At 41.3% G+C, this 25,812-nt stretch overlaps 1 protein-coding gene across 4 annotated transcripts in view; it reads right to left on the bottom strand.

Moving 5' to 3' along the window:
* Positions 1-10,603, bottom strand: part of TRIM44 (tripartite motif containing 44) — a 114,597-nt gene extending 103,994 nt beyond the window's left edge. For 3 of the 4 annotated variants that reach the window (XM_036860332.1, XM_036860334.1, XM_036860330.1), the window contains exon 1: positions 9,557-10,470. In XM_036860332.1, the coding sequence (XP_036716227.1) occupies positions 9,557-10,228 (672 nt within the window). In that variant the 5' untranslated portion in view covers positions 10,229-10,470. Of the gene's footprint in view, positions 1-9,556 lie in introns of all 4 variants that reach the window. The other variant, XM_036860333.1, reaches the window with a different exon arrangement.
* Positions 10,604-25,812: the final 15,209 nt, after the last annotated feature.

Here is a 25,812-nt window from a genome sequence, read left to right as displayed (position 1 = left end):
ACCTCTCTTCTAGTATTTATACGCAAATAAGCATGTGAAAAGACTATAAGCTTCCTGATGTCAGGCATCTTTATCAATATCCGTCATGCAGCACACCTTAAGTGCTCAAAAATTATTCACATAAATAAAATTAACTTAAAAACACCAGTTTTTGACAATAAAGCTAACTATATGTTATAGTTTGGATATAGTATAATGCTTTCTCTAATACCCTATTGAAGTTAAAAGCAGAATCCTCTGCTACCCGATCAAAAACTAGCTAAATACATTTGAAGTGAGTTTAATTTAAAATTAAATGTTCAACAAGAATAATTTAGCACACCACAATGTACATGTCATTGCCTATATGGTTACTTGCCATAAATTATAGACTGAGCACTTAGCATATCTGGAAGATTTTGCTTGGTTGGTTTCATTTTTTTTCTTTCTTGATTCATTTTTGACATCCAAAAAGGGCATCACTATTGATTTTTTTATCCCCCAATGTCATGTTGGCTTGATCCCTATCATAGTCACACACACACCCGCAAACAAGATTCTCATCTCTACCCCACATATCAGCCCCACATATCAGCACTGAAGTTTTTGTTTTACCCCTTCTTTGTCTGTACTCTGTCTTCTCTTCTGAGAGGTCCGTTAGTATCTGTGCTCCTTCCTGCCACACAACAAATTTAGTCCCTGGCTCTGGATACTAAAACCCACAACAGGAACAGAAGCATGAAACTGAGCTAGTTACCCCAGACTGAACTGTAACTTCAAGCAGAAGACACACTGAGCACTGACACCGACACATCTCTGGCTTCTCAGTTTGGGTCCGATGCAAGGGAAGAGAAAAGGTGGGTGTTATCAGTGGACAGCAGGGCAACCTCCATGTTGTGGGCTGTGGTCAAGAAAAGGTGGTGCCACAGGCACATAGTCCTTTATCCCCAGAGGGACTTAAGAATAATACACCTACTGCATCAGCCACCTTACCCTGAAAAGCAGTCATCTAATAGTACAATATGCCTATTAACCTATTAATCTATTCTGATTGAAAGGTCGGGGAAGAGAAAAAAGAGGGCACTGGATTCTTGGGAGAGAGAGCAGGGAAAGTTTGGACCTTTTCTCTCAACAACCCTCTTGATAGTGTGTACCCTTAATTCTGTGGTCTTCCTCCTAAAAACAGTAACTCCAGTCTAACCATAACATGAACAGAAGACAAATCCCAATAGAAAGACATTCTATAAAATACCTGATCATCCCCAAAGATTTTGATTTAAGGCTGGGGTGAGGCCAATCACAGGTATTTTCTAAAGAATCTCCCTCCACAGGTGATTCCAAAATGTGGCAACAAGGTGAGAAACACACTGTTTACTTTGTTAACCTACTTCCCACTCCTCTTTCATTCCAATATACTCCATAGTGACCTTTCTGCTGTCCCTCCAACACCCCAAGTTCACCTCTACCTTAGAGCCTTTGCATTCACCATTCTTTCCGCCTTAACCACTCTTCTCCCAGACTTTTTCTTAATTCTTAGATTATAAACTGTAATTTTAATAACGAAGATTGTGGGAAGAGTCCACGTCCCCAACAGAACACAATTAGATGACTCTTCCCCTCCACTTAACCCTGCAGAAGCCCTCTAGGCTCTCTTTAATGAAGTTCCATCACCATGAATGTTGAATCCCCTGAAAAACTGAGCTATTGTCAAAGAGATCCCCATAAGCTCATATTCCCTCCAGAGAGTAGTACTTTCACCTGTGTTAACAGCACATTACAATTGCTAGAACTACACTACTCCTCTCACTTCAAGAGCCATCTAATTCCTTTATGAAGAGTCCTATGAACCAAACCGATCATCTCTGCTATGAATCACTGGACTTTGTGCAAAAAGCACTGAGTGGTAACACAATAGGAGGTTTTCTCTAGATCTCTGCAAGATCTCATAATTCAGGTCTCTGCCTTAATGTCACATGCTCAGAGACGCCTTCCATGACTACCTGGTCAAAAAGTAACTCCCTCCTGCCCTCCTGCCACACCACTCACTCTTTCATTGCTATGACTTATTGTTTTCATAGTACACACTACCATCCAAAATTACTCTACCTTGTCTCTTTCCCCAGCTAAAGGGTAAACTCCATAAAAGCTAGGGCCCTGTCTGTCCTCTTCACTGCATACGTCTCAGACTTATTTCAGATAAAGAAAGTACATTTTGAAGAGTAGACTGAGATGGAGAATCCCAGAACGGCAGGCCTCATTTTAACTTTCCATCAACCATTTGTGGCAGCTTCAATCATTCCCTTTACCTTAGTCTTAGTTTTTGTCTTATTCTATACAAATAAATAAGACACAGACTGAACCACTGTGTAGACAGCGCTTCATGGTTTTATTAGAAGGTACTCCAAATCCTTTCGGTCAGGAAGAATAAAGACATAAACAGGGACATTACAGCAGACATTCAACCTTCTGCCTCCCTGCCGGAGCTGCTTCTTATGAGCTGAGCACAGAGCCAGAGCCGCCGGCCGTTACAAGACACAGCAGCGGCATATCCCCATCTCCAGCCCCTCCAGAGTCACAGCTGTCCCGAGCATATGCCTGTATCCTCCTGACCGCCCTGCCACTAGAGCCCCCTTGCTGGGGCGCCCCTGCAGTTGTTCCCACTGTCACTTAACCAAACATTCTTCTTTCCAAATACCCATCTTAAAGACACACTCAAGGGCAAAGGGAGTGGCTTCAAAACTTTTGGATCTGTCCATAACAAAGCCATGTTAAGAACTCCATAGATGCTTATAAGTACTTGCAGAACTCTGCCAATCACTTCTCCCTTTGCCATTTTATAAGACTCCACCTTTTCTTCAGGTGATCTTAGAGTGAACGAGACAAGTGTTTTTCAAACGACAGGACATGACCCATTAGGGTGCAATGAAATCAATTTATTGGGAGAATCCAGAAATTTTTTTGAACAGAATAGAATACAAACAGAACACATCATATGCAATAAGGTTAACAGTGCTCCGTTTGAGTTAAAAGTATGTGTGTGTGCGTGTGTGTATGTAAACTAGACCACAATGTAAACTATATTTCCCCTACTGTAGGTTATGTTCAAAATAATTTTTTAAATTACTGGTCTAGAGTTCTGAATACATGTAATTGCACTTATATTGTTCAACAAAATGATTCATTAAATATAGCTATGAATGCAAATTCCCTTGACAACTTAAGAATTTTCATATGAAAATATCCATGAACCAGATCAAGCTCCTTTGTCAGACCCAATGACCCATTTTCAGAACCAGAAATTATGGTCACAATAAGAGAAACCTGCATATCTGAAAAGAGAGTTTATGAACCAGATGTGAGGTCATAATATGGGCTGTGTAACTAACTATATTCCTATGATAAAGCTGGAGCACAGGCTCAATTCAAATCTGGACCCACAGGATCCCTTGGAGACCAAATGCTCTGGAGCCAAACTCGAAATACAGCACAAGAGGAAAGGTAGGACTTTAAAAGTCACTTCAGTGATTAGGGTTAAACTTATCCCTTCAAGGTGTTCACCTTAGTCCTTGAGGCATTAGCCTTCACGTTGCCTCTGCTCGGATCCCCTCTTGCTGTACAGTTACCCTAGTTTTCTGTCCATTCTGGCCCACTCTGAAGTTTGCTTTACTCTAGCCCTCGCCAACAATTTGGGCTTCTACCGCCAATATTAGCCACTCACAGCCCAGTTTGGCACTGAGATATCAAAACATATGTTGTTCAAATCCCTCTCAACTCTAAACTTGTACATTTAACTAGACTCCTCCTATTAATAATAATAAAAACAACAGCTAACATTTAAAGAGCACTTACAATGTGTTAAACATTGTTAAAGTGTTATCACAAACTAAGTTATTTTATTCTCACAAAAACACTACTTGATTTCTTAACTTTATACCCATTTTAGAGATACAGAAGCAAGGCCAAACTGTTAAATAACTTGTCCAAGGTCAAAAAGCAAGCGGCAGAGCTAGGATACTTCCTGTTCCTCTCTAATCCCACACTGTGTTTTATTTTTTCTTTATTAACAGTTATTACATGTTTATTTGAGCATTTGTTGTTCTCTATTTCCTTCCAACACAATGTATACTCCAGTAGAAGCAGGGACTTCTTCCATTTTGCTATATTCTCAATACTTAGAAAGCACCTGCCCTTGGCCAATGCTCAATAAATACTTGGTGAGTGAATGAATGAATGCAGTATAACAAAGATCCTCTTCTCTCACCATCATCATGCCAAGCCACTTTTAATATTCCAAGAGACCTACTTTCTTGTCAATAAGTAAATGTACACTGCCCTCAAAATATATGAAACCAGAGGTGAAATGAAACTAATTAAAACTACAACCAAGCTCTAACCAAGTTCAAATTTTTATTGAATAAAAACGATCAGCCCTTCACCCTAGCTGCCTAACAGAGCAAATGGTATGCCCTTTCTGAGGGGGAAAAATATGACTCTAGTGTCTACAGTTCTTTTAAACACAATGTCTGGTATTGAATGAAAAATTATGAGATGAGAATAATCATGAAAATGTGGCATATAATCAAGAATCAGATCCCAAAAGATAAAGAGAAATGGATCTTCAAAAAAAAATAACCAAACAGGCATTCTAGAGTTGAAAAACACAATATCATAAGTTAAGAATTTAATGACTGACACTCACTAGAGTATTTGCAGCTAAAATGAATACATAAATAGGCAGATCTATGGAGTGATTTCCAAGACATACTGCTAAGTGAAAAAAGCAAAACATAAAAGAGAATTTATATTGCCCCAAAACCCATAATTCCAGTTTCACCATGAGAAAAACATCAGACTAATCCAAACTGAGAGAGAGTCTACCAAATACCTGACTGGCACTCCTCAAAACTATCATGATCATCGAAAACAAGAAAATGTAATATGGCCAGAGGACCCTGGTACAGAAATCACTAGAGGAAAAACTGGTGAACGTCTAATAAGGTCTATAGTTTAGTAATACTGTTCAAATGTTAACATAAGCAGAGTACAGGAAATAGCTCTATTGATCTGAGTACATTTACTGATCACAAGAAACTGGGATGTGCATTTGATTACAGGCAGCAAGTGAGGTGGGCAGGGGGAAAGAAGATAAAAGAAAGCAAAGCCTACAGCACGCTCAGAGTGGGACATTTAAAGGAGACCCTTTCCATACAGACTTTTGACCCTCCTACCCCTGCCAAAGAGTAAAATCCTAGAGTAAAGACAAACTAAAGTTGCCGCTATCTCACCCTCCAAAGAGGAGTGTGGGGAGCTATGCCTTGGAGCCCTCCAAAGAGGAGTGTGGGGAGCTATGCCTTGGAGCCGAACAAAACGGGGTGGGTGGGGGGAGGGGATGGGGTGCAGGACAGGATGAAAGAAATTCTTTAAGAGGCTGTAAATTGGGGCAGGCACCTCCTGAAAATCTGTTCCAAGAAATCTCTCATGCAATTAATTTAGTTTAAGAGGGTCCTAAACAAGCTGTACACTTAGGCCTTATCAGAAGCAAACTCAAATCCTCTTTCGAAGACTACAGCTTCAGGCCAAGGCTTGGGAAATCCCCACAAATAATTTTTTAAAGGCAATAAAAAGCTACTCAAACATAACAAGCACAAAAGGAAAGAAAGAAACCTAAAGAACACCACAAAAACAATAGCTAGCAGAGAAAGATCTAGAAAGTCTTCAAATACTGGAATTATCAGTGACATTATAAATCAACATGCTTACTGTTCTTAAAGGAATAAAGAGGATAGATACACCATGAAAAAAGATAACAAGAGGATATGATTCACAAATCTATACTAGTACATTTGAAAATTTAGACAAAATGTACAAACTTCTAGGAAAATGTAACTTATCAAAACTGACTTAAGGAAAAATACATAACCTGGACAGACCTATAACCAACAAATAAATTGAATCCACAGTCAATGAATTGGATACAAAACAAACATATCCAATGTTGGATACAAAACAACAAAATTAATTCTCTCTCTCTCTCTTTTCAGATCCAGATGGCTTCCATGGTCAGTTCTACCAATCACTCTAGGAAGAAATATTCCAATCTTATATAATACACTTCCAGAGCATTAAAAGAGAGAGAAAATACGTGAGAAGCAATACTTCCTGACTCATACTATGAAGCCAACATAACCTTGATAGCAAAATCTCATGAGGACGTTACAAGAAAGGAAATTTACAAGTTAATTTCTCCCATAAATATGAATGAAAAAATCCTACATAAATTATTAATAAACTAAATTCAAAAACATAAGGATACTTCATCACAACCAAGTTGAGTTTCTCCCAGAAATGCCAGGTTGTTTTAATTGTAAAATATACTAATAATGAAGGGATGGAAATAAGACCATATATATATGTACACACCTGTATTTGCAAAAACAAACACTTGAACGATAAGCAAAAAACTAATAAAAGTGGTTATCAAAGGTGAAAAAGAGGCTTTTGAAACATGTGAACATAATACTGATTTTTAAATTTAGTTTAATAAGTATATCAATTAATGTAATTCATCACGTTAATAAAAGAGTAAAATCACACAAACATGCAACAGATGCAGAAAAAGCATTTGATAAAATTCAATATCCATTCAATATTAAGAAAAACTCTTAACAAACTGGGACTAGAAGGCAACTTTCTTAATCTAATGAAATATATCTGTGGGAAAAAAAAGCCACGAGCACACTTGTGAAATGTTATGAATTATCCCTCAATTAAGAACAAGGCACAAATATTCACTATCCCTTCTATTCAACATTATACTGGAGGTCCTATCCAAAGCATTAAGGCAAGAAAAAACAAACAAACAAACAAACAGGCATAAGGACTGAAAAGATACAAAAGCTTTCCCTCTTGCAAATAATATGATCATGTGTGTAGAATAAATTTACAGATTATTAGAATATGTAAGACAGTTTAATATGAAAATCAATATATGAAAGTTAATCATATTCCTATATACAATTAGAAAACAAAAATTAAAAACGTTTTTTACAATACTATAAAACTGTAAGTATCCAGGAATAAATTTCACAATGATGTACAAGATCTTTCAGAAAAAAAAATTACAAAACTTTATTGTGAGGTAATACAAAAGACCTAAATAAATGGATCAGAAGACTTCATTTTGTAATGGTATTAATTCTCCATATATTGGTTTATAATTTCACTACAATACAAAAAAAAAAAGTCCTGCAGATTTGGTTTTTTTCTTAATACAGAACTTCATGGTATGATTCTAGGAAATGTAAAAGGCCAAGGCTGGCTGAGACACTCTTCTAGAAGAACAGAGTGGACAGACTTGCTCTACCAGATATTAAGACATGTTACAAACCTACAATAACTGAGAAAACATGTAGCTCATACTGGAATATACTAACAGATCAACGGTATAAAATACAAGAGCCAAGAAACACATCATACACATATGGACACTTGATATATGACTGGTGACACAGCAGATCAGTACAGAAAGGATAGGCTTTTCAATAAATGCTGCTAGAGCAACTGGCTATCTGTACAGGGTAAAAAATGAAACTGAGCCCCTAACTCCACCACCCAAAAATCAATACTAAGTGGAACGAGACACAAAAAGCACTGATAATAAAGAAAGTTATTGATAAATTCTACATTAAGATGAAGAACTTCTCCGTTCAAGGTACAATTTTAAAAAAAAGAAAAAGGAAAAACAGAGTAGAAGATATTTGTAACCCATATCAACCACAGTCAAAAATATAAATATAAAAACTCCTGTAAATCAATGAGAAAAAGACAACCCAAATGAAACATGAGCAAAAGACCTGAATGAGTACTTCACAAAGAAGAAATACAAAAGATACTCAAAGTCATCAGCAACCAGGGGAATGCAAATTTAAACCACAAGAAGATACCATTACATATCCATATGACTGACAAAAACTAAAAATTCTGTAATAACAAGTGTTGGTGAAAATACTGAGCAAAAGGAACTCTCTTACACTTTTCACGGCAATGCAAATGGGTACAACCACTTTGGAAAATAGTTGGCAACATCTAATACTATTGAAGATATGCACAGTGTGTGACCCAACAATCACACTCCTAGGTTTATACTCCATTTAAATGTATGTAGATGTGCAGCAGGAGACATGAACAAGAATGTTTATAGCAACATTGTTCATAATAACTAGAAGTTCCAGAATCTGGAAATCAACTGTTCACCCTTGACAGAATAGGTAACTTGTGGCATATTTATAAAATGGAATTCTATACAACAATGAATGTGGACAAACCACAGCCACTCACTGGAAGAATCTCACAAACACAATGTTGAAAAAATAAAGCAAAACCCAAAAGAATGCATGATAACAATACAATATCAATCGTGTCAAGTTCAAATAAGTTTACAAATACATAAATATGTGGTAAAAGTATAAAGATAAGCAAGGATATTATCACCACAAAAGTCAGGAAAATGGTTACCTATGGAGAAGGGAGATGGTTATAACTAAAAAATTATAAAAAGGGCATGCAGCTTCAATATTGCTCCTAATATTCTATTTCTTAATCTGGGTGGAGATTACATCAGTAATTGCTTTATAGTTATTTGTTAGACTATGCGTATGCTTTTATACACTTTGAGTGTGCATTTTACAATAAAAAAGGGAAAATCTTAATATAGGGGATTTTCATTATCAAAATATTTGTTATCCCAGTGCCAGCAACTGCAAGGTTGCTTCAGGAAACAAAAGATGTCATAATGACAACAATAACTAATGAACTGATCGCTCAAACTTTCCTGCCTGGTTAACTCCAGCTGTCTCTCTCACTGACTGTAAATATCCACAATACAAATAAAAAGCAAATCATTTGCAAATTCATTCATTCAACAAATATTTATTAATATTTGTAAGATTTCCATACACTGTTCTGGGAGACCAGCAAGGTTCAAGATAAAGGCCCTGCCCTCCTGCAAAAGATAGAGAACCAGGGAACATCCACTCCCATCCCAATTTTGCCTCCACCTTCTCATCCTCCTTTCCAAACAACTACCAAACATGAAGAGCCTAAAAGGAACTCAGGGGCACACATGAAATTATCATCAAAACCACAACCTTAGGGAGTCTTTTCACCATAGAGGAACCACCTGCTTGGATTCATCTGGTTAAACCATGGCTTACCAATGCCTTATCAAGAGCCTTAACCAGTCTCAACAATGACGATGGTGTGGGAATAGGCTTAAGTGGAGTCAAAATCCCAAGGAATGCTTTACCTGGGATACGGAGACCAGAGGCTTATAATTTTCCAGAAATTGTCAACTAGATTTTGCGTGTACATTTATTTTTCTAGGGTCAGAGTCCAGAACTTTCATCTTATTCTCAAAGAACTTCAATCAAAAAGGGTCAATAATCACTGCTCCCAACAAGTTGAACAGACCAGCTTTTTAGGGACATGGTGAAAGTTAATGTGGCCACAGGGAGGCCACCTGAGTTGAAACCCAGGTGTCCTGACCTCCTGGCCTATGTTCTGAACGACCAATACTTACTCTTAGTTCTTCGAAGGCTTCGTCTAGGGTGGAGAGCTGGTGGCCCTGGTGTGCCCCAATGACTGGGCACAGGACGCAGATGAGCTGCTTATCTTCCTGGCAATAGGTACTCAGATCGAGCCCATGGTCCGGACACTTCCTCTTGGCCACTCTCTCCGCTTCCATTTCTATTTCTGGGTCAAATTCGCTTTCTGCCTCAGTTTCTCCCTCTGCCTCCGATTCTCCTTCGTCCTGGTTGTCTTCCTCTGCTTCGCTCTCTTGCTCATCCTCCATTTCTTCCTCACTGTCTTCCTCACTCTCTTCATCACTCTCGTCCTCGCTCTCCTCCTCCGTCTGACTCTCTTCTTCGGACTCACAGTCTTCCTCAGACTCGCTCTCTTCCCCCGCCTCAATTTCTAGGGCCTTCTCGTTCTCTACCTGGGCCTCGACTTCTTCCTCTCCCGCCCCATCCCCCCGGGCTCCCGGGGTCCAGGCCTGGGCGGCTCCGTGGACGTACTCGGCCAGGTGGTGCCGGGGGAACTTCTGCCCGTGCGCCTCCGCGTGGCGGCGGCAGTAGCAGAAGCCGCATTCCCGGCACACTTCCTCGGCTCCCGGAGCCTCGTCCGGCTCGCACTCATCACACGTGCCGTCGTGCGGCAGCTCCTCGAAGGCCGCGCCCCCTCCGGAGGCCATGTGGGAGCTGTGCCGCGGCCCGGGTCTCCGGGCTTCAGAGCTCGCCGCCTGGCCTCGGCGCGGCCTCCTCGCGTCCTCCTCTCCACCCGGGGCCCGTCCCGCAGACCGGCCGCGCCGTGTCCCGCAGCCTCGGCGCCGCTGCCGCCTGTTCCCAGCAGCCCGCGCCCAGCCGAGGAGCACAGGACCTCCCCGCCGGCTCGGCAGCCTGGCGGCCGCTGCGCTTCCTCCGGCGTCCCGGGCACTTCCGGCGCAGCCGCCCAGCGCCCCCGTCGGCCCCTGCGCCGCGCCGCCCGCTCGGCCCCCCGCTGCCCCGGCGAGATCGCGGTGCCGCCGGCCCCCGCGCCGCCCCGGTTCCACTTTCCCTGTCCCCGTCAGGCGGCCTGCTTTCACTTCCTGAGTCATTTAAAGTGGCAATGGCCCTTTTCTGCGTTTCCCGCAGGGGTTCAGCATCCCTGGAAGGAGGGAGAGGATGGATGAGGTCTCTGATTCACTCCAGCTCACTCTGGAGGCGGGAATTGGGCCCTACTTCCTCCCTGGAGGTGCCAACCTGACTTTTCAAGGCCACTAGGCAGGTGGGCAGGTGCATTTCAGCCTCCCTCCTTCCAATTTGTTGCTGCCCGTCCCAGTCCCCTCTGCTGCCTGTTCTGCAAGATGCCAGGACGGAGTGTTGTTTACCAGACTGAACCTGACCCCTTGGGATTTTCGGGGGAAGGGTTGTGTTTGTTCTCCCAGGCTCAGGGAATCAGAGTCAGGTTGAGCAAACAGATGTTTTCGATCTAAAGCGATTTTATGCTTTGCCTCTTTTCAAAGTCTGTTTGCATTCCTGCTCTCCTAGGGGCTCAGAACCTCTAGGATGGTAACCTCTGCGCCTTTTTTTGAGAGCTTGCTTTGGGTTTGGCTGAGACGTCAGGGGAGGTAGGTAGGGAGAGACAGTATTTGTGGAGTGAGAGTTCCAGTGTGTAGTCCTTATCTTTTATGTAATGAGGCCATCTAGATTCAGATTGGATTCCAAGAGAAAGGAAAGGGACTGTTATTTATTAACCAATACTGAAGTGCCAAGAATCGGGCTAGATCTTTTTGCGGCTCCCAAGTTTGGAAGAGCCACTGCCCAAGGACCCTCAAATCCTGGTACTACAACTTATTGGCTTTGCAACCATGAAGAAGCTAATTGATCGTTCTGTTTTCCACTTTATATATATAAAGTACATATATATGTAAAGTGGAAATAATGGTAATACGTACCTCATGGGGCCATTTTGTGAATGAAATGTAAAGATGCCTGCCTTGTAGATATTCACTACATTTTAACTATTATTATTGGCATGAATTATATTTAGCGCACATAATGACCCTTTGAAGGAGGTTTTAAACATTTTTAACACACTTTGGCTGGCTGCTGGTGTAAGCAACTCCTCACCTCTACCCCGTATATATGTCTCACCGCTCATTGAAGAACTTTCGATTTGTACTTGGGAGAGGAAATGGACATTTTGATCTAGTCCGGGGAGAGGCGGAGATGTGGTTGAGAAGAAGGAAGGGGGACGGAATGGTGTGTTTTTCACTGAGTCCCTTAGATACTTTTGATCTAGGATTTCCAGATGATCTTCACAAAAATGCCAGGGGATGGAGTGGGGTAAAAATCATTTAAAATCATTTTTAATATAGCCACATACAATGTGTGCTTAATTTCTGTGCAGCTTTTGTCAGAGATTTTATTTTGAAAAAAATATTTTGTTTTATTAACCTCAGGACAACTCTATAGAATGTGGGGGGAAAGGTCCAAAGGTTTGTTTTGTTCCAGTTCCGTCCACATTTCTATTTTTCTCCAATTCATTTCTCCAGAAATTGTCTTTCTGTTGTCATTATTGTTGTTATTGTTTGTTCTTAATTTTACCTAACAGAAAGTTAAAATATCATACTATGCAGTTCAGTATCTAACACTTTACAAACCTTCTTTGAGTCCTCTGTGGTGAGGAGGTCTTAGAGACAGAAGTTGATGGAACTATTAAAAAAGGGACTTCATAAAATTCTGGGGATGGAGTATGGCAGACTCATGAGATGGACCTTCTGTGCCCCTCCGCACAAAAATCAGAATGGTCTGATTCCACAGGAATTGGAAACTTTGGGAGTATCTAGAGATAGAAACCTTGTTATATTAATCCATTATTGCATAGAAAAAATACCTCAAAATGTAGCAGCTTAAAACAATGAACTTTTATTATCTCACACATTCCTGAGCCAAGAATATGGGAGTGTCTTAGCTGGGTGGTCCAGCTCAGGGTCACTCAAGAGATTTCAGTGAAGCTGTTGGCTGGGGCTGTAGTCATTTGAAGACTTGACTAGAAATGTAAGATTTGCTTCTAAGATGGCTCCTTCACATGGCTGTTCCAAAGAGGTCTCACCACTGTCTACTGGGCTGCTTGAATATCCTCATGACATGGCAGTTGGATTTTCCCATAGCAAGTGATCCAAAAGAGGGCAAGGTGGAAGATACAATGTCTTATATGACCTAAGCTCAGAAGTCACACATCATCATTTCCAACATAGCCTATTAGTTACAGAGATGAGCCCTATTTTGTATGGGAGGGGACTGTTTGTGTAGGACATGAATACCAAGAGGTGGGGATCTTTAGGGCCATCTTTGAGGCTGGATACCATATTCTGCCCTTTGGCCCCCAATGATTCATATCTCTCTCAAATGCAACATCCATTCACTTCCTCCCAAGATGCCCAAAACTCTCAACCCATTACATCATCAGCTCAAAGCCCAGAATCTTATCATCTAAATCAGGTCCAGGTGTGGGTGAAGCTCCTAGGTGTAGTGTCTTATATGCAGCTCCTCAAGTATAGTTCAACACTCATTCTTTTCATCTGAATGCCTCCCAACATACAACGGTGGGACAAGCTTAGGATAACTGGTACTGACACTCCTGTTCAAAAAGAAGAAAAGACAGGAGGCATAGAAGAGTCACCAGCCCATAGCAATCCTAAAATCCAGCTGGACACATGTTAGAAGTTCCCTGATTAGGGCTCAATCCTACATCTTTCTGGGAATGACTCTCCATGGCTTTTGACTTTACCCCATTGGGCTCTTGATTCCACCCTCTGAGTCATCCTTCCTTTTCTATGAAGAGATACCCATGTTTGCAGCTACGTAATTTGTCAGTCTGCTTCCTGTTAGTAGAATTTAGGGGTCCAAAGTCTCCTTTTCATTTTGTACTATCTCTGTCCCATTTAGTCCATGCTGGCAGTGTTTTGGCCAATACCATTCATTTAAAAATTTTGTGAGTCTCCTGTGAATCTAACTGGGGCACCACTCCATTGGACAAAAGTCATACCCACAAATCTCTTCAAGATAAGCTCTTCTCTACTCTGGAGAGTGATTCTGCTGAAACTGCTGAGGCACAACACTCAAAAGCTTCTTTAAAGCCCTATTGTTTGTCTGAATGAGTCTCTGAATCACTGCTGTAGCTCTTTCTGAGATCTGAACAAAGGGTTTTACAGCCACACTCTCACCTTCATCATCTGATGATGTTTTCCTTGCAGAACCCTAGAGTTTATTTTTAACTGGAAGCCATTTCTTTATTTTAGCATTATTTGCCATCTAAAGAAGATGGGAATTTTCAAGTCTAGCAAGCTCTGGATCCTTTTTAAAAATTACTTCTGTATATTATCTCTTTCTTCTCACATTTTGCTATCATCAGGAAGAAGACGTCAGTCAGCACCTTCAACACTCTACCTGGAAATGTACTTAGCTAGAATACCCAATTAATTAGGCGAATTTTCTACTTTCCACATTACTGCAGGTGACAGTGTTGCTAAATTCCTGCCACTACATCACAAGGACCCTTTTTCTCCAGTTTCCAATAACTTTTTCCTCCTTTCCCGTTAAGCCTTTATCTACAGCTTTCTCAAAAGCCATCAGGATTCTAATAGGAGTTTCTTCAAGATTCTTAAGACTTTCACTAACACTCTCCTCCAAGTCCTTCCAGCTTCTCCCACTGTCCAATTCCAAACCAGTCCAACATTTTAGGTTAGGTTTTTGTTATGGAAGCACCTCACTCTTTATAATAAAATATATATTAATTGCCTATTAATGCATAATGCATTACTCCAAAACTTTGAATCGTCTTGGGGGCTACCACACTTGGCATTGGCATTGTCTTCTTGTTGTGGTTATCAACAACTGTAAGACGTCTCTAAGATACTCAGCAGGCAGTGCTTGTGGAGAACAAGGCTGTTTGCATTTGAGACTGTTTTGTGAGTACCTGTGGGACTTTGAGAAATAAATGGTGTATTCCTAAAGTAAATAAGTATCTCCTGATTATGTGGGCAATAGCTGTTAACTTATTAGACGTTTGAACTCTATACACATGAGGAAGCCGAAGTTCAGAGAGGTGAAGAAACTTGTTAAATGTTACCCAGCCATAAGGTAGCTAAATTTGGATTCAAACTCAGATCTACCTGACTCCATCTTACCATATTACCGTACCAACCTTACCTATCTTTACCTTTCAGCTCTGAAATCAATTTCTATCTTTTTCACCTGTTCCAAAGAGACAAACCGTGCTTAGTAAGATTCGTAACATAGTACATTTAATTTCAGAAAAACCTCTAGAAGTTGAAAAGAGAACAGGGTGGAATTTCTAAGTACACTGCTTTAGGGAAGGTATTTTCACCCCTCAGCAGATCCCATTCTTACGTAATTAGACTGTCACTGTAGTGACTGATTTCATTCCCCTGCCCCAAGCTCCTGAGATCACCTAAATCTCATCTCATGCTGTTATCATATTAGCCAACATCTTATCCCATTAAAGTCAGTGCAGTGAAAATGATATCCCCTAGCCAATCCCAACCCTGCCAAATAGAAAGAATGAAGTCTTTACTGCTGGGCCTCTTTCTGTTCCTCAGAAGCCTATTGGAGATGGACACCAAAATGCTTCCTTGGCCCAACACCCTTCTGAACATGTTCATTTCACCCAGTTCTTATAAGTGGATGGTCCACCGCTTGTTAATATTACAATTCTTTAAACACCGCCACCCCTTAAAAAATAAGTATATGTAAAGATAATCCCACGTAAGCTCTGATCGAGATATTTTAATTAAATTCCTTTAGTATGTTACTGCTAAACAGTGTTAAATAATTCCTGTAACCACAACAAATAATAGAAATATCTCATTTTCATAACCACCATTTCCTTCACCCCAAGAATTCAAAAAATCCCATTGATACTTCTTTCAGTTTTCTTCAGATACTTTCTACAAAGTCCTTGCTAGTGGATGTCTCCATTTTAATAGTGTGGAAACTAACGCCAAGAGAGTTATTTAAAAGAACATCCCGTCAGTTGTGAGTTAATCTCTGACTTCCTTCCTGGTCTTCAAGCAAGCTCCCAGATCCCTGAGTGATACTAATTCTTTTTGGCAGAATTATGTTTTTCAAACTTCTCTCTTTGGAAATGCTTTCTTAGGGGTGGTCTTGGCTTTAATCTGAGTGGGCTGCAGGGAACGAGGGCAGACACTTAATCATCTATAAGATCAGTACTCTTCGGGGGTGTGAAAAATCCCTAAATTTGCCTTCCATTATCCAGTTGGAAAAGCAGTCACCTGTGGACAGGAACTAATTAAAAACTTTGTATATCAGCAGTTAGTGCAGTGCCCTTGTAAATCAGGGATTATGAGGGAAAATCTCCCTGAGGCTTGCTCTCTCCATTTACTTACTTATTTTGGAACTCGGGTGTACATAGGCTAGTTAATCATACTACTCAGATCATAACCTCTCTTTAGACCATGTAAGGCAGCTTTGTTATTTTATTTCATTTTGATTTAATTTTATTTTTCCTTTATCTCCAAATCCCACTCCCATTCCTCCAACTTCTTTCCACAGAATCTCTCTCTAATATGTTTGATAAATATCCTTGAATATAGTTTTTTTTAAAGTATTCTATTGTTTTGTTTATGTGTTAAACTTTACATGTATGATGCTCAAAAATGTTTTCTGTTTCTTTCTTTTTTTACTGAGTGTTGTGATTGTTAAAATCTTGGATACTACTCCTTGACATTTGGTATTATCTGAATTTCTAATTTTTGTCGATCTAATGGGTATAAAGTGATAACTCATTGTGGTATTATATTTGCATTTCTTGGGTTACTAATAAAGATAAATAGCTCTTTATAAGCTTGTTATGTGATGTCAAAAGACAAAACTAAAACAATTTAGTAACAAGTGTGATGTCCTTTAGTCAAGGGAAAATAATCCATAAGCAGTAGACCACTCTTCCTGCGGGATTTTGGGCAAGAGTGAGTTTTATAGAGCATTAGAAGTGGCAATGTGGAAATGGCATGATTGGCTGGTGTTGCATATCTGACCTTATTGAGAAAGATCAAGGAGAAAGGAAATAACTATAGAGTTATAGAGTTGGCTTGGCATTTGGGATTGGCTGACTGGATATAGTCTGTTTCTGGTCAAGTGGAACATTTATAGGAACACAAAATTTAGGTTTGCTGATATGGCACCCCAGACAGGAGCAGCTCCATCTTGAGCCTAGAAATTTATTTCAGTAGTGAAGAGCCCATTTTTAGCTTTTGCCTATTTTTGATTGCATTCTCTGCCATTTTCCTATTGTTTTGCTGTATTTTCTTGTACATTCCAGTTATTAAACCTAATCAGTTTTAAAACCAATATCTTCTCCCAGTCTGTCACCTGTCCAAGAACATTGTATATAGTTGTGTCATTTTGAACAGAGGTCTTATGTTTTGATGTAGTCAGATCCATCCTTCTTAAGAAACACTGCTCCATGGAGGTTCCTTAAAAAACTAAAAATAGAACTACCATACGACCCAGCAATCCCACTACTGGGCATATACCCTGAGCAAACCAAAATTCAAAAAGAGTCATGTACCAAAATGTTCACTGCAGCTCTATTTACAATAGCCAGGACATGGAAGCAACCTAAGTGTCCATCAACAGATGAATGGATAAAGAAGATGTGGCACATATATACAATGGAATATTACTCAGCCATAAAAAGAAACAAAATTGAGTTAATTGTAGTGAGGTGGATGGACCTAGAGTCTGTCATACAGAGTGAAGTAAGTCAGAAAGAGAAAAACAAATACTGTATGCTAACACATACATATGGAATCTAAGAAAAAAAAAAAAAGGTCATGAAGAACCTAGGGGCAAGACGGGAATAAAGACACAGACCTACTGGAGAATGGATTTGAGGATATGGGGAGGGGGAAGGGTAAGCTGAGACAAAGTGAGAGAGTGTCATGGACATATATACACTACCAAATGTAAAATAGATAGCTAGTGGGAAGCAGCCGCATAGCACAGGGAGATCAGCTCGGTGCTTTGTGACCACCTAGAGGGGTGGGATAGGGAGGGTGGGAGGGAGGGAGATGCAAGAGGGAAGAGATGTGGGAACATATGTATATGTATAACTGATTCACTTTGTTATAAAGCAGAAACTAACACAGCATTGTAAAGCAATTATACTCCAATAAAGATGTTTAAAAAAAAAAGAGCATGCAGGATGAGAGGGGTTGTTGTGACTATTTTCAAAGCAACCACTGCAATCCCTACATTGCATGCTGGCTCTGACAGTCCATATTGTAACCTGAAGCTCAGAGGTAATCCTGCTTCTCAGTTTGGTTTATGGCCTCTCTGAATTCCCCAGTGAGCTCCTAGTGTGCTCCAGGATTTAAAAACTTCCCTGCTCTCAGTTTAGCCCTAATAGAAATCCAGCGTTTTTGCTACCTGATGTCTTCTCAGCCTCCTCCTGGTAACCAAATGCCCCAATTTCCCTCCAGGAACCTGGTGCAGACACAGCTGGTTACAACCCAGTTGCCACTCGCCATTTTTCCTTGCTAGTAGAGCCCTGATTTTTCTAGTTGTTTAGATGTTAGTGTCCTCAGTCCGGGGACATGAGCTTTCTTAGAGCTAAACATATGACCTAGTGCTGGCTGATGACACATCTAGGCAAGTCTCATGAGGGGGCTTCTAGAAAAGATTTTCTTCCTTGAACAAAAGAAAGAGACTCATAAGAAGAAAGCTCTGTCCCTGCCTTCCTACTTTAGGATCTTGTTGTGTGGAACAAGCTGTGGAAGCTACCTTGTGATCCTGAGGGTAAACCCAAAGGAACCAGACCCCTGACATTATTAAACTTCAGATTTCTCCAACCCAGAACTGCCCACCCTGGATTTCTTGTTATGTGAAATAACAAGCCCCTATAAATAAGCGAGTCTGTTACCTAGAGTCAAAAGCGTCCCTCCCCCACTCCTCTGAGTCTATACGGTTCTAGTGATGCCTACTCCACCCCCGACTCCAGAAGGGAACACATAACCCATAACTAAGCAATCAGCACATGCATTCACCTGACCACAGTGGTTACTTCAAAGATGGGCCAGCGACTCTGGCACAGCCAATGAGGGGTAATGCAGTTTTCCCTGGGACTTTTGGAAAGAGGAATTCACTCTTTTCTCACTGGACTTAAACGCTGACAGGCTACAGCAGCTAGAGTTGCCATGGCTGTTTTGTTACCATCTCACTGACTTGAAGAGTCAACTCAGAGAGGCAGACTCAAGAGAAGAAAGGAAAACTGATCTTGGTAAAAATCATTCAAGTCCTGGATCCAGCCATGCCTGAAGCCCTAATTGTGCATTTTCCAGTTTATTTGACCCACCCTTTTTGGAATAAGCTGTCCTGATGGGACTTTTTCATTTGCAAGGAAAAACTCCTACCTGAGGAAGTATGGATAATCATTATGAAACCATCCACCAAGCTACCACTTTGACTTGAGGGCACTCTCTGGAACTTTAGTCTTAAATCTCTGTTCTTCATCCAAGCTCATTCACTCCTAGAGATATATTTTCTACCACCTGTAGTTATATTGTCTAGCCATTAAGAGTAAGGTCTTGGGACTGGGCCTGGCCCTGACTTCAAATTCAGCTCTGCTACTGATTAGATCTGTGACTTTGGGTAGGTCTTTCAAACTTCTGTGTTCTTTAGCTTTGGCATGTTTGTTTAAAATTAGAATTATAATGGTTCCTGCCTCCTAGGGTTATTGTGAGGATAAAAACAGAAAAATGCATGCAAATTGCTTAGTCAGCATAATGCCTGGCCCATAGGCACTTACAAATTTTTTAAAAATGAAAAACCTAACCTAGTAAGATAGGCAGAGTAATGACTCCATGAAGATGACCATGTCCCAAACCTCAGAACCTGTGAATACGTTGTTTCATGGCAAAGGGGAATTAAGGTCACAGATGGAACTAAGATTGCTAATCAGGTGTCCTTACAATAGAAAGATTAACCTGGATGATCCAGGTGGGTCCAATGTAATCACAAGCGTTCTTAAAAATAGAAGAGGCAGGCAGAGGAGTTAGTCAAAGTGATGTGATGTAAGAAGGACTCAATCTGCTGTTTCTGGCTTTGAAGATGGAGGAACGGGCTCTGAGCCAAGGGATGTGGGCGGCCTCTGGAAGCTGGAAAAGGCAAGGAAGCAAGTCCTCCCCTGGAGCCTTCAGAAAGGAATGCAGCCCTGTTGACACCTTAACTTTAGCCGGTGAAACCTTCTACTAAGCTTTTCCTCTACGTCTTCCTGTAGTTGCTACCATGGACTCAGGAATGAATGAGAAAGTCATGGCTCTACACTTATGGAGCTTATGGGGTGCATGTTCTGCGGCACCCAGGGTTTTATGAAATCCTATTTGGTAACAAGCATGGGATTTACCAATGAGATTTAGGAGATGTGAGTCAAGGCAGCTATGTGGAGCAGAGACCTATGAAGAAGGAAAGTAGCAGTGGAATATGGGTTATTAATTGGAATAAAAGCTGAGACAGTAGATGTTTGGAAGTCCAGTTAGGACGGAAGTCTTGGGGTTAGACAGGTCTGGCTCCTCTGTGAGGGGCGGGCTCAGGGAGAAGAGAGACATCAGTTTTGGCAGGAGGGCTGTGAGAAGGGGACAGGAGGCATGAAAGCCACGCCTTCTATGTGCCAAGCGCCAATGTCTTCAACCCTCACCACAACCTTCCAAGAGATGTTGTTAGGCCCCTTTCATAGAGGAGAAAATCAAGGCTCATAGAAATTAAGCATTAGTTAAATTAAGAAATTTAATTAAGGTAAATTAAAGTATTAATTAGTTTAAGAAATTTCACGAATAAGTATATGGTGAAATGGAATTTTAAAAAATTAATTAATTTTTTTGCCAGCGAAGAACCACAAATCCTCCCTGTTTCTGTGCAGTGTTGACTTAGGTGTTTCAGTGTTCTTTGTACACTGTGCACCTCACATTATAAATTATTTGGTAGCCAGAACTGTCTGGGCTTACTTACTCAGAACAGAGCACCGGGAAGCTTAATGCTTAAGACCGTATTTCATCAAATCTTAGATGCCATCAACTGGAATATGCACCATCATTTCATAACTCATGGAGAAAGAAAACATGTTAGGAATTGTTAAGACTCCCCGATCGAGAGATGTCAAAATGTGGGAAAAACATGTGGGAAAATGTGCATCTTGGGAGTCCATGAAGAGTGGAAAAAAATTTTTTATGATGATGTTGATGAAGTGTCAAATTCCAGTTTGCTAATCCATCCCCAGGTTTACTCATGATTTAGGTTTCTTATGTTTTAACTCAGATTGTTTTAAAATATTTTAAGTAAATTCCCTTTGGATAATTCTTTTGAAAGTTTTTCATTGTTCAAAATATGGTACTATTAAGAAATATCTCCACAAACATTTATAATGAACTATACAATTTTTTATGTGCTAGACATTGTGCTAAGTGCATTACGTGCACTACCCTTTTTGATTTCACATGATCATCTTATGAACAATTAGGTTTTTATTATTGCCATTTGCAGACAAGACAGTTGAGGCTCATAGAAGTTTAGCTCCTTGTCCAAGGGCACCCAACTAGCAAATGGCAGAGATAAGACTCGAGTCTCTGCCTGGGACTTCAGTGCTTGTGCCCTTAATGGCTGCTTTTCATACAAGCAAAAAGGGTGGGGCGGGGCGAAGCCTCTCTTTTCCTTTATAAAAAAATTCTGCAACCATAACCCTTTGCATCATATAATTAATGTCTGCTTTTTCTCAGTCTTTCTGAGCTGCTTACCCAGTTAGCTCTCCAATAAGTGCTTTTACCTCCCAGTACTCATTTGTTCTTGTTCTCTTACGAATCAGTCTCCAGAATTTTAATCATTCTTGGCTCACTTCTCTGACAACCTTACCAAAGACATGTGCTGGAATTGCAGTCAGAAAAGTGCCCTGAAAACTTAAAAAAAAAAACCTTTTATAGTGTATCTGACCTACACAGGAAATTAGAAAACACCACATACTTAACTGGAAAAATACTTGAAATGAAAAGTGAGTTTTACCGTTATTTAGATTTTTATTAAAAAAATGTTTATCCTTTATCTAAGGCTCGGGGACACTGGAAATGAAGGAGCTGGAAGCTTGCTTTCTAGAACTTTAATGATCTTCTCTTATTATGTTATATTACCATTTCCTAAGCCTGTGGTCAAATACAATAGCTTTATTAAAGCTGTGATTCAGTTAGAAAGGGGAATGAATTTTTCTGCCACAGGAGCACTGGTGAGAGATGAGGGAAGATAGGGCCGTTGGGGGAAAGAAAACAAAGAAACTACACACCCCACAGAGTCTACTCTTCCCTCTAGGAGCCGAGCTTTCCTGAATCCACAGCTCAACAGCCCCAGGGGTACTTATCTTCTAGTCCATTGAGAGAAGGAAAACAAAACAAAACAGAAAGGAGGCCTGGGGGTGCAGTTTGGACATGAGATAAGGCTGCCTGTGTTCTGTGTAAAGTTCTGACGAATGGGCATTGACAATGATTAACACTCACATTTATCCAGCGTTCACTATGGTCCAGGCACTGCACTATGCGCATGTCTTTGTCATACCATCTAATTCCCTCAACAACCCCATAAGGTGGATACTATTATCATTTGCACTTTACAGGGGAAGAAAAACAAAGTTAGGCCAAGAGAGTAACTTACCTAAGTTCACACTATAAAGGGTGGAGCCAGGATCTGAATGGATATTTTGACTCCAGAGCCCAGACGTGCACTTGGCTGTGATGTGACACTACACTGCTAAACACCCACCTGCTTTTGCCAGCAGGCAGGCCATCCACCCTGGATGCTAGTTAGGCATGGGGGTCGGGGAGCCTCTAAGAGAATCGATAATCTCAATGCAGCCTGAGAAAAGAGGGATTTGGAAGGAAATTGTGATGGGGCCTCCTAACCAAAGCAGCACTGGCTCCCTTTGAAGGGAGAGAAGTGGAGCAATTTCAAACAGTCGGGGAAGATTAGAGGTCAAGACTAAGCCACCGTAGCTAAGCAATGGAGAAATGCAAGCCCGTCATTGCCAAAGTGACAAAATAGAATATCAGGACACATTCAAAACAGCCTCCCATAATTATTATGGAAATCAACTTTTGCTATTTCTGAGACATTTTTGCCAGCTGCGTGAGGGACATATAACATCATGAACAATTACTGATCAACGAGAGGATGAGGAATTGAGACTTGGGCGACTGTATGACCTTGACCAAGTTACTTAACCTCTCTGAGCTCCAGTCCCCTCATTTGTAAAATGGAGATTTTTTTTTTAACATCTTTATTGGCGTATAATTGCTTTACAATGGTGGGTTAGTTTCTGCTGTGTAACAAAGTGAATCAGCTATACATATACATATATCCCCATATCTCCTCCCTCTTGCGTCTCCCTCCCACCCTCCCTGTCCCACCCCTCTAGGTGGTCACAAAGCACCGAGCTGATCTCCCTGTACTATAAAATAGAGATATTAATAGCATCTACCTCTTAGCGTTCTTGCAAGGATTAAAAGATGATAATGTAGGCAAAGCGCTTGGCACCAAGCACAGTGCACAGAAAGTGCCTAAAACATGTGAGCTCTCACTTCTGCTCTCCTGTCAGTTCCACCTGCTATGAGACTGATTCCCATCTGTCTTGAGGGAGATACATCATTCACCCATGAAGAGGGGGTTTGAATACCAACAAATATGTACTGAGTGTCCTCTGTGTCCCAGGGAGAGTGCTGGATGCTAGAGATACAATAGTGCTCTCTTTGGGCCTGGTTTTTGCAAAAAACAAAAACAAAACAAAACAGGAGGTATTTTCTTTTCTTTTCTTTCTGTGACCACGTCAAACGGCATGCAGGGATCTTAGTTCCCCGACCAGGGATCGAACCCGCGCCCCGGCAGTGGAAGCTTGGAGGCTAGACCGCTGGACCGCGAGGGAAGTCTCAGGGAGGTATTTTCTGATGCTCAGAATACACTAGGGCTCCTGCTACATACTCCCAATACACCCTATACTGCCCCTTTTTTACTTATTATTTGCAATCCTGACTCCCACCGTCTGTAAGCCTCCCTGAAGAAGGGAAAATTCATGCCTTAAGGAGGAATGTTAGTTGATTAGGGGGAGGGCACCGAGGAGGAGTAAGAGGCCCCCAGGAAAGGGGAAGAGCGGGGGTGAAGTCTCAGAGTCAGTGTAGAAGGAGGCGTGTCCGAGAGCTGACAGCCAGCATGGTCCGGTTTGGCTGGAACTCAGAGAGCATGGGATGACTGGCGTCAGGCGAGGTCAGAGCCAGAGGCGGGATTACAGCGGTTTCACAGTCCTGTTGTGGAAACAGTTCCTCAGGTGAGGTCCAGTAATTGGTAGCAGCCTCAGAGCACTGTTAAAAGTCTGGACATTAGGCCTCAGTGACAGAATCCTCCGAATGTATGTGTGTGTGTGTGTTTGTATAATTCTACCCAGTCAGGGTTCAGTCAGGGAAAACAAAGGCTGCTCAATATGTTCCAGGATTAAAGGGTTATAATACAGGAAATTAAAGTTCTACAAAACTGAGGTGAGGGGAGAGGGGACGGTGGAGCAAAGGTCAGAGAAGGAACTGATGAGATTCGGGACACACTGCCCCAAAATATTGGCACCTTGGCATATTGAAGCTCTAAGCTTAAGGAAGTTGAGAAAACAGCAAAGCAGGAAGGGCATCTGACCTCCCGCATTCTTCTTCCTTGAAACAGATCCTAAAACTCCAGGTGGAAGGCACCTTCCCTGTCCCAGGAGTCGTATCGCCAGAGATGGGGACTTGGGGGCCAAGAAATCTGTACAAACAAACCCTGATAAACTCAACCTTATCTTCCTAGTTACTTCGTCCCCATTTACCACCCCTCGCCCAAACCCCTCTGTCTTAGCAGTTCTTCACAAATGTATTGTTTCTTTGTCTAACAGATATAAAAACTTTCTGCTCTGGTCACTTCTTCAAGACCTCATTCTCTTGTGAAGGCTCCCTTGTACATGTAAAAATTCAGTACACTTTGTGTGCTTTTCTCCTGTGACTCTGTCTTTGTCAGTTTAATTTTCAGACCCAGCAAGGGACCTTAAGAGTGTTGAGGGAAACTTTTTCCTCCCCTACACAGTCTCTGACCATCTGGTCCCACTGCCCCAAAGCAGGAGCTTGTCAAAGGTCTGCCTGCGGATCTCAAGTCTACCCACGAGTGAGCTGGCAACTATCTCAGGGGCAAAAATGGCTTCTCCTCTCCTGCCTTCCAAATACCTGCTTAAGGGCTTCTCACTGGCCATCCTGAACCTGCAACCAGGCAGGGAAGGGGGTCGGGCTTCTCCTCTCTGAGGTACAGAGAGTGTAAGCAAAACAGCTCACTGTACGAGAGATGTACTGTGCTTGATCAAATCTAAGATTTATGTGCCACTGAAAAAGGAAAAATGCTGCTAATTATACGGACACAGTGTCTTCTTGTCATCAACGGTTTGGCAAATCCCCATTTCAAAGAAAAATGTGTTTGTGTGTTTGGGGCAGGGAAGCGCCTCTTATGATTGATTTTTTTTTTTAGTGATTCAAGAAAAAGTTAATAACCGCCGGCTGCTGTGAACTCTTATTTTCCAGAAGAATGTGCACCTTAGGGACACTGAGGCAGTGCTACAGCCCTCTCACCGTCAGGACTGAGAATGCTCACTGGGTGGCAGCAGAAAACTTGCCTCCTGCCCTGCACTGACCGCCTTCATCTGCCTCTCCGTCTTCCTCGAAGTGGTCGTGAGGAAACTGCAGACAGAGCCAAGAGAGCTAAGTGCCCTTGCTTGCTTCAAGGCCAACCTTAAGGGTGTTTTTAAAACCTTTTATTTTTTGTGAAATACATCACACAAACAAAAAAGTAGGCAAAACCACTATCTAGTCATGAAACGGAATGCTGCTAGCACCCCTCCTTGTATCCAGTGCCAATCAAGACTCTTTCCTTCCTCTCTAAAGACAGCCACTATCCTGACTATCCCCACAGGCTAGTTTTATCTACTTTGAAGTTGTGTAAAAATAGAATCACACAGTAGGTCCTCTTTGGGGTCTGACTCCTCTCCCCCAACGTCACTTGTGAGATTCATCCGTGTTGTGTCGTTATGGTCCATTCATCCTCATTGCTGTTTAGTATTCCATATTCTGGTATTTGGGAGTTATAATATAATGTTGAGCATTTGGGCAATTTCCATTTGGGGGCTATAGTGAATAGTGCTGCCATCAACATTGTGGTGGGA

Source organism: Balaenoptera musculus, chromosome 8 (genome assembly GCF_009873245.2).
Source record: "Balaenoptera musculus isolate JJ_BM4_2016_0621 chromosome 8, mBalMus1.pri.v3, whole genome shotgun sequence".
In the NCBI taxonomy this organism is placed as follows: domain Eukaryota; kingdom Metazoa; phylum Chordata; class Mammalia; order Artiodactyla; family Balaenopteridae; genus Balaenoptera; species Balaenoptera musculus.
This window is presented reverse-complemented; position numbering and strand designations above follow the sequence as displayed.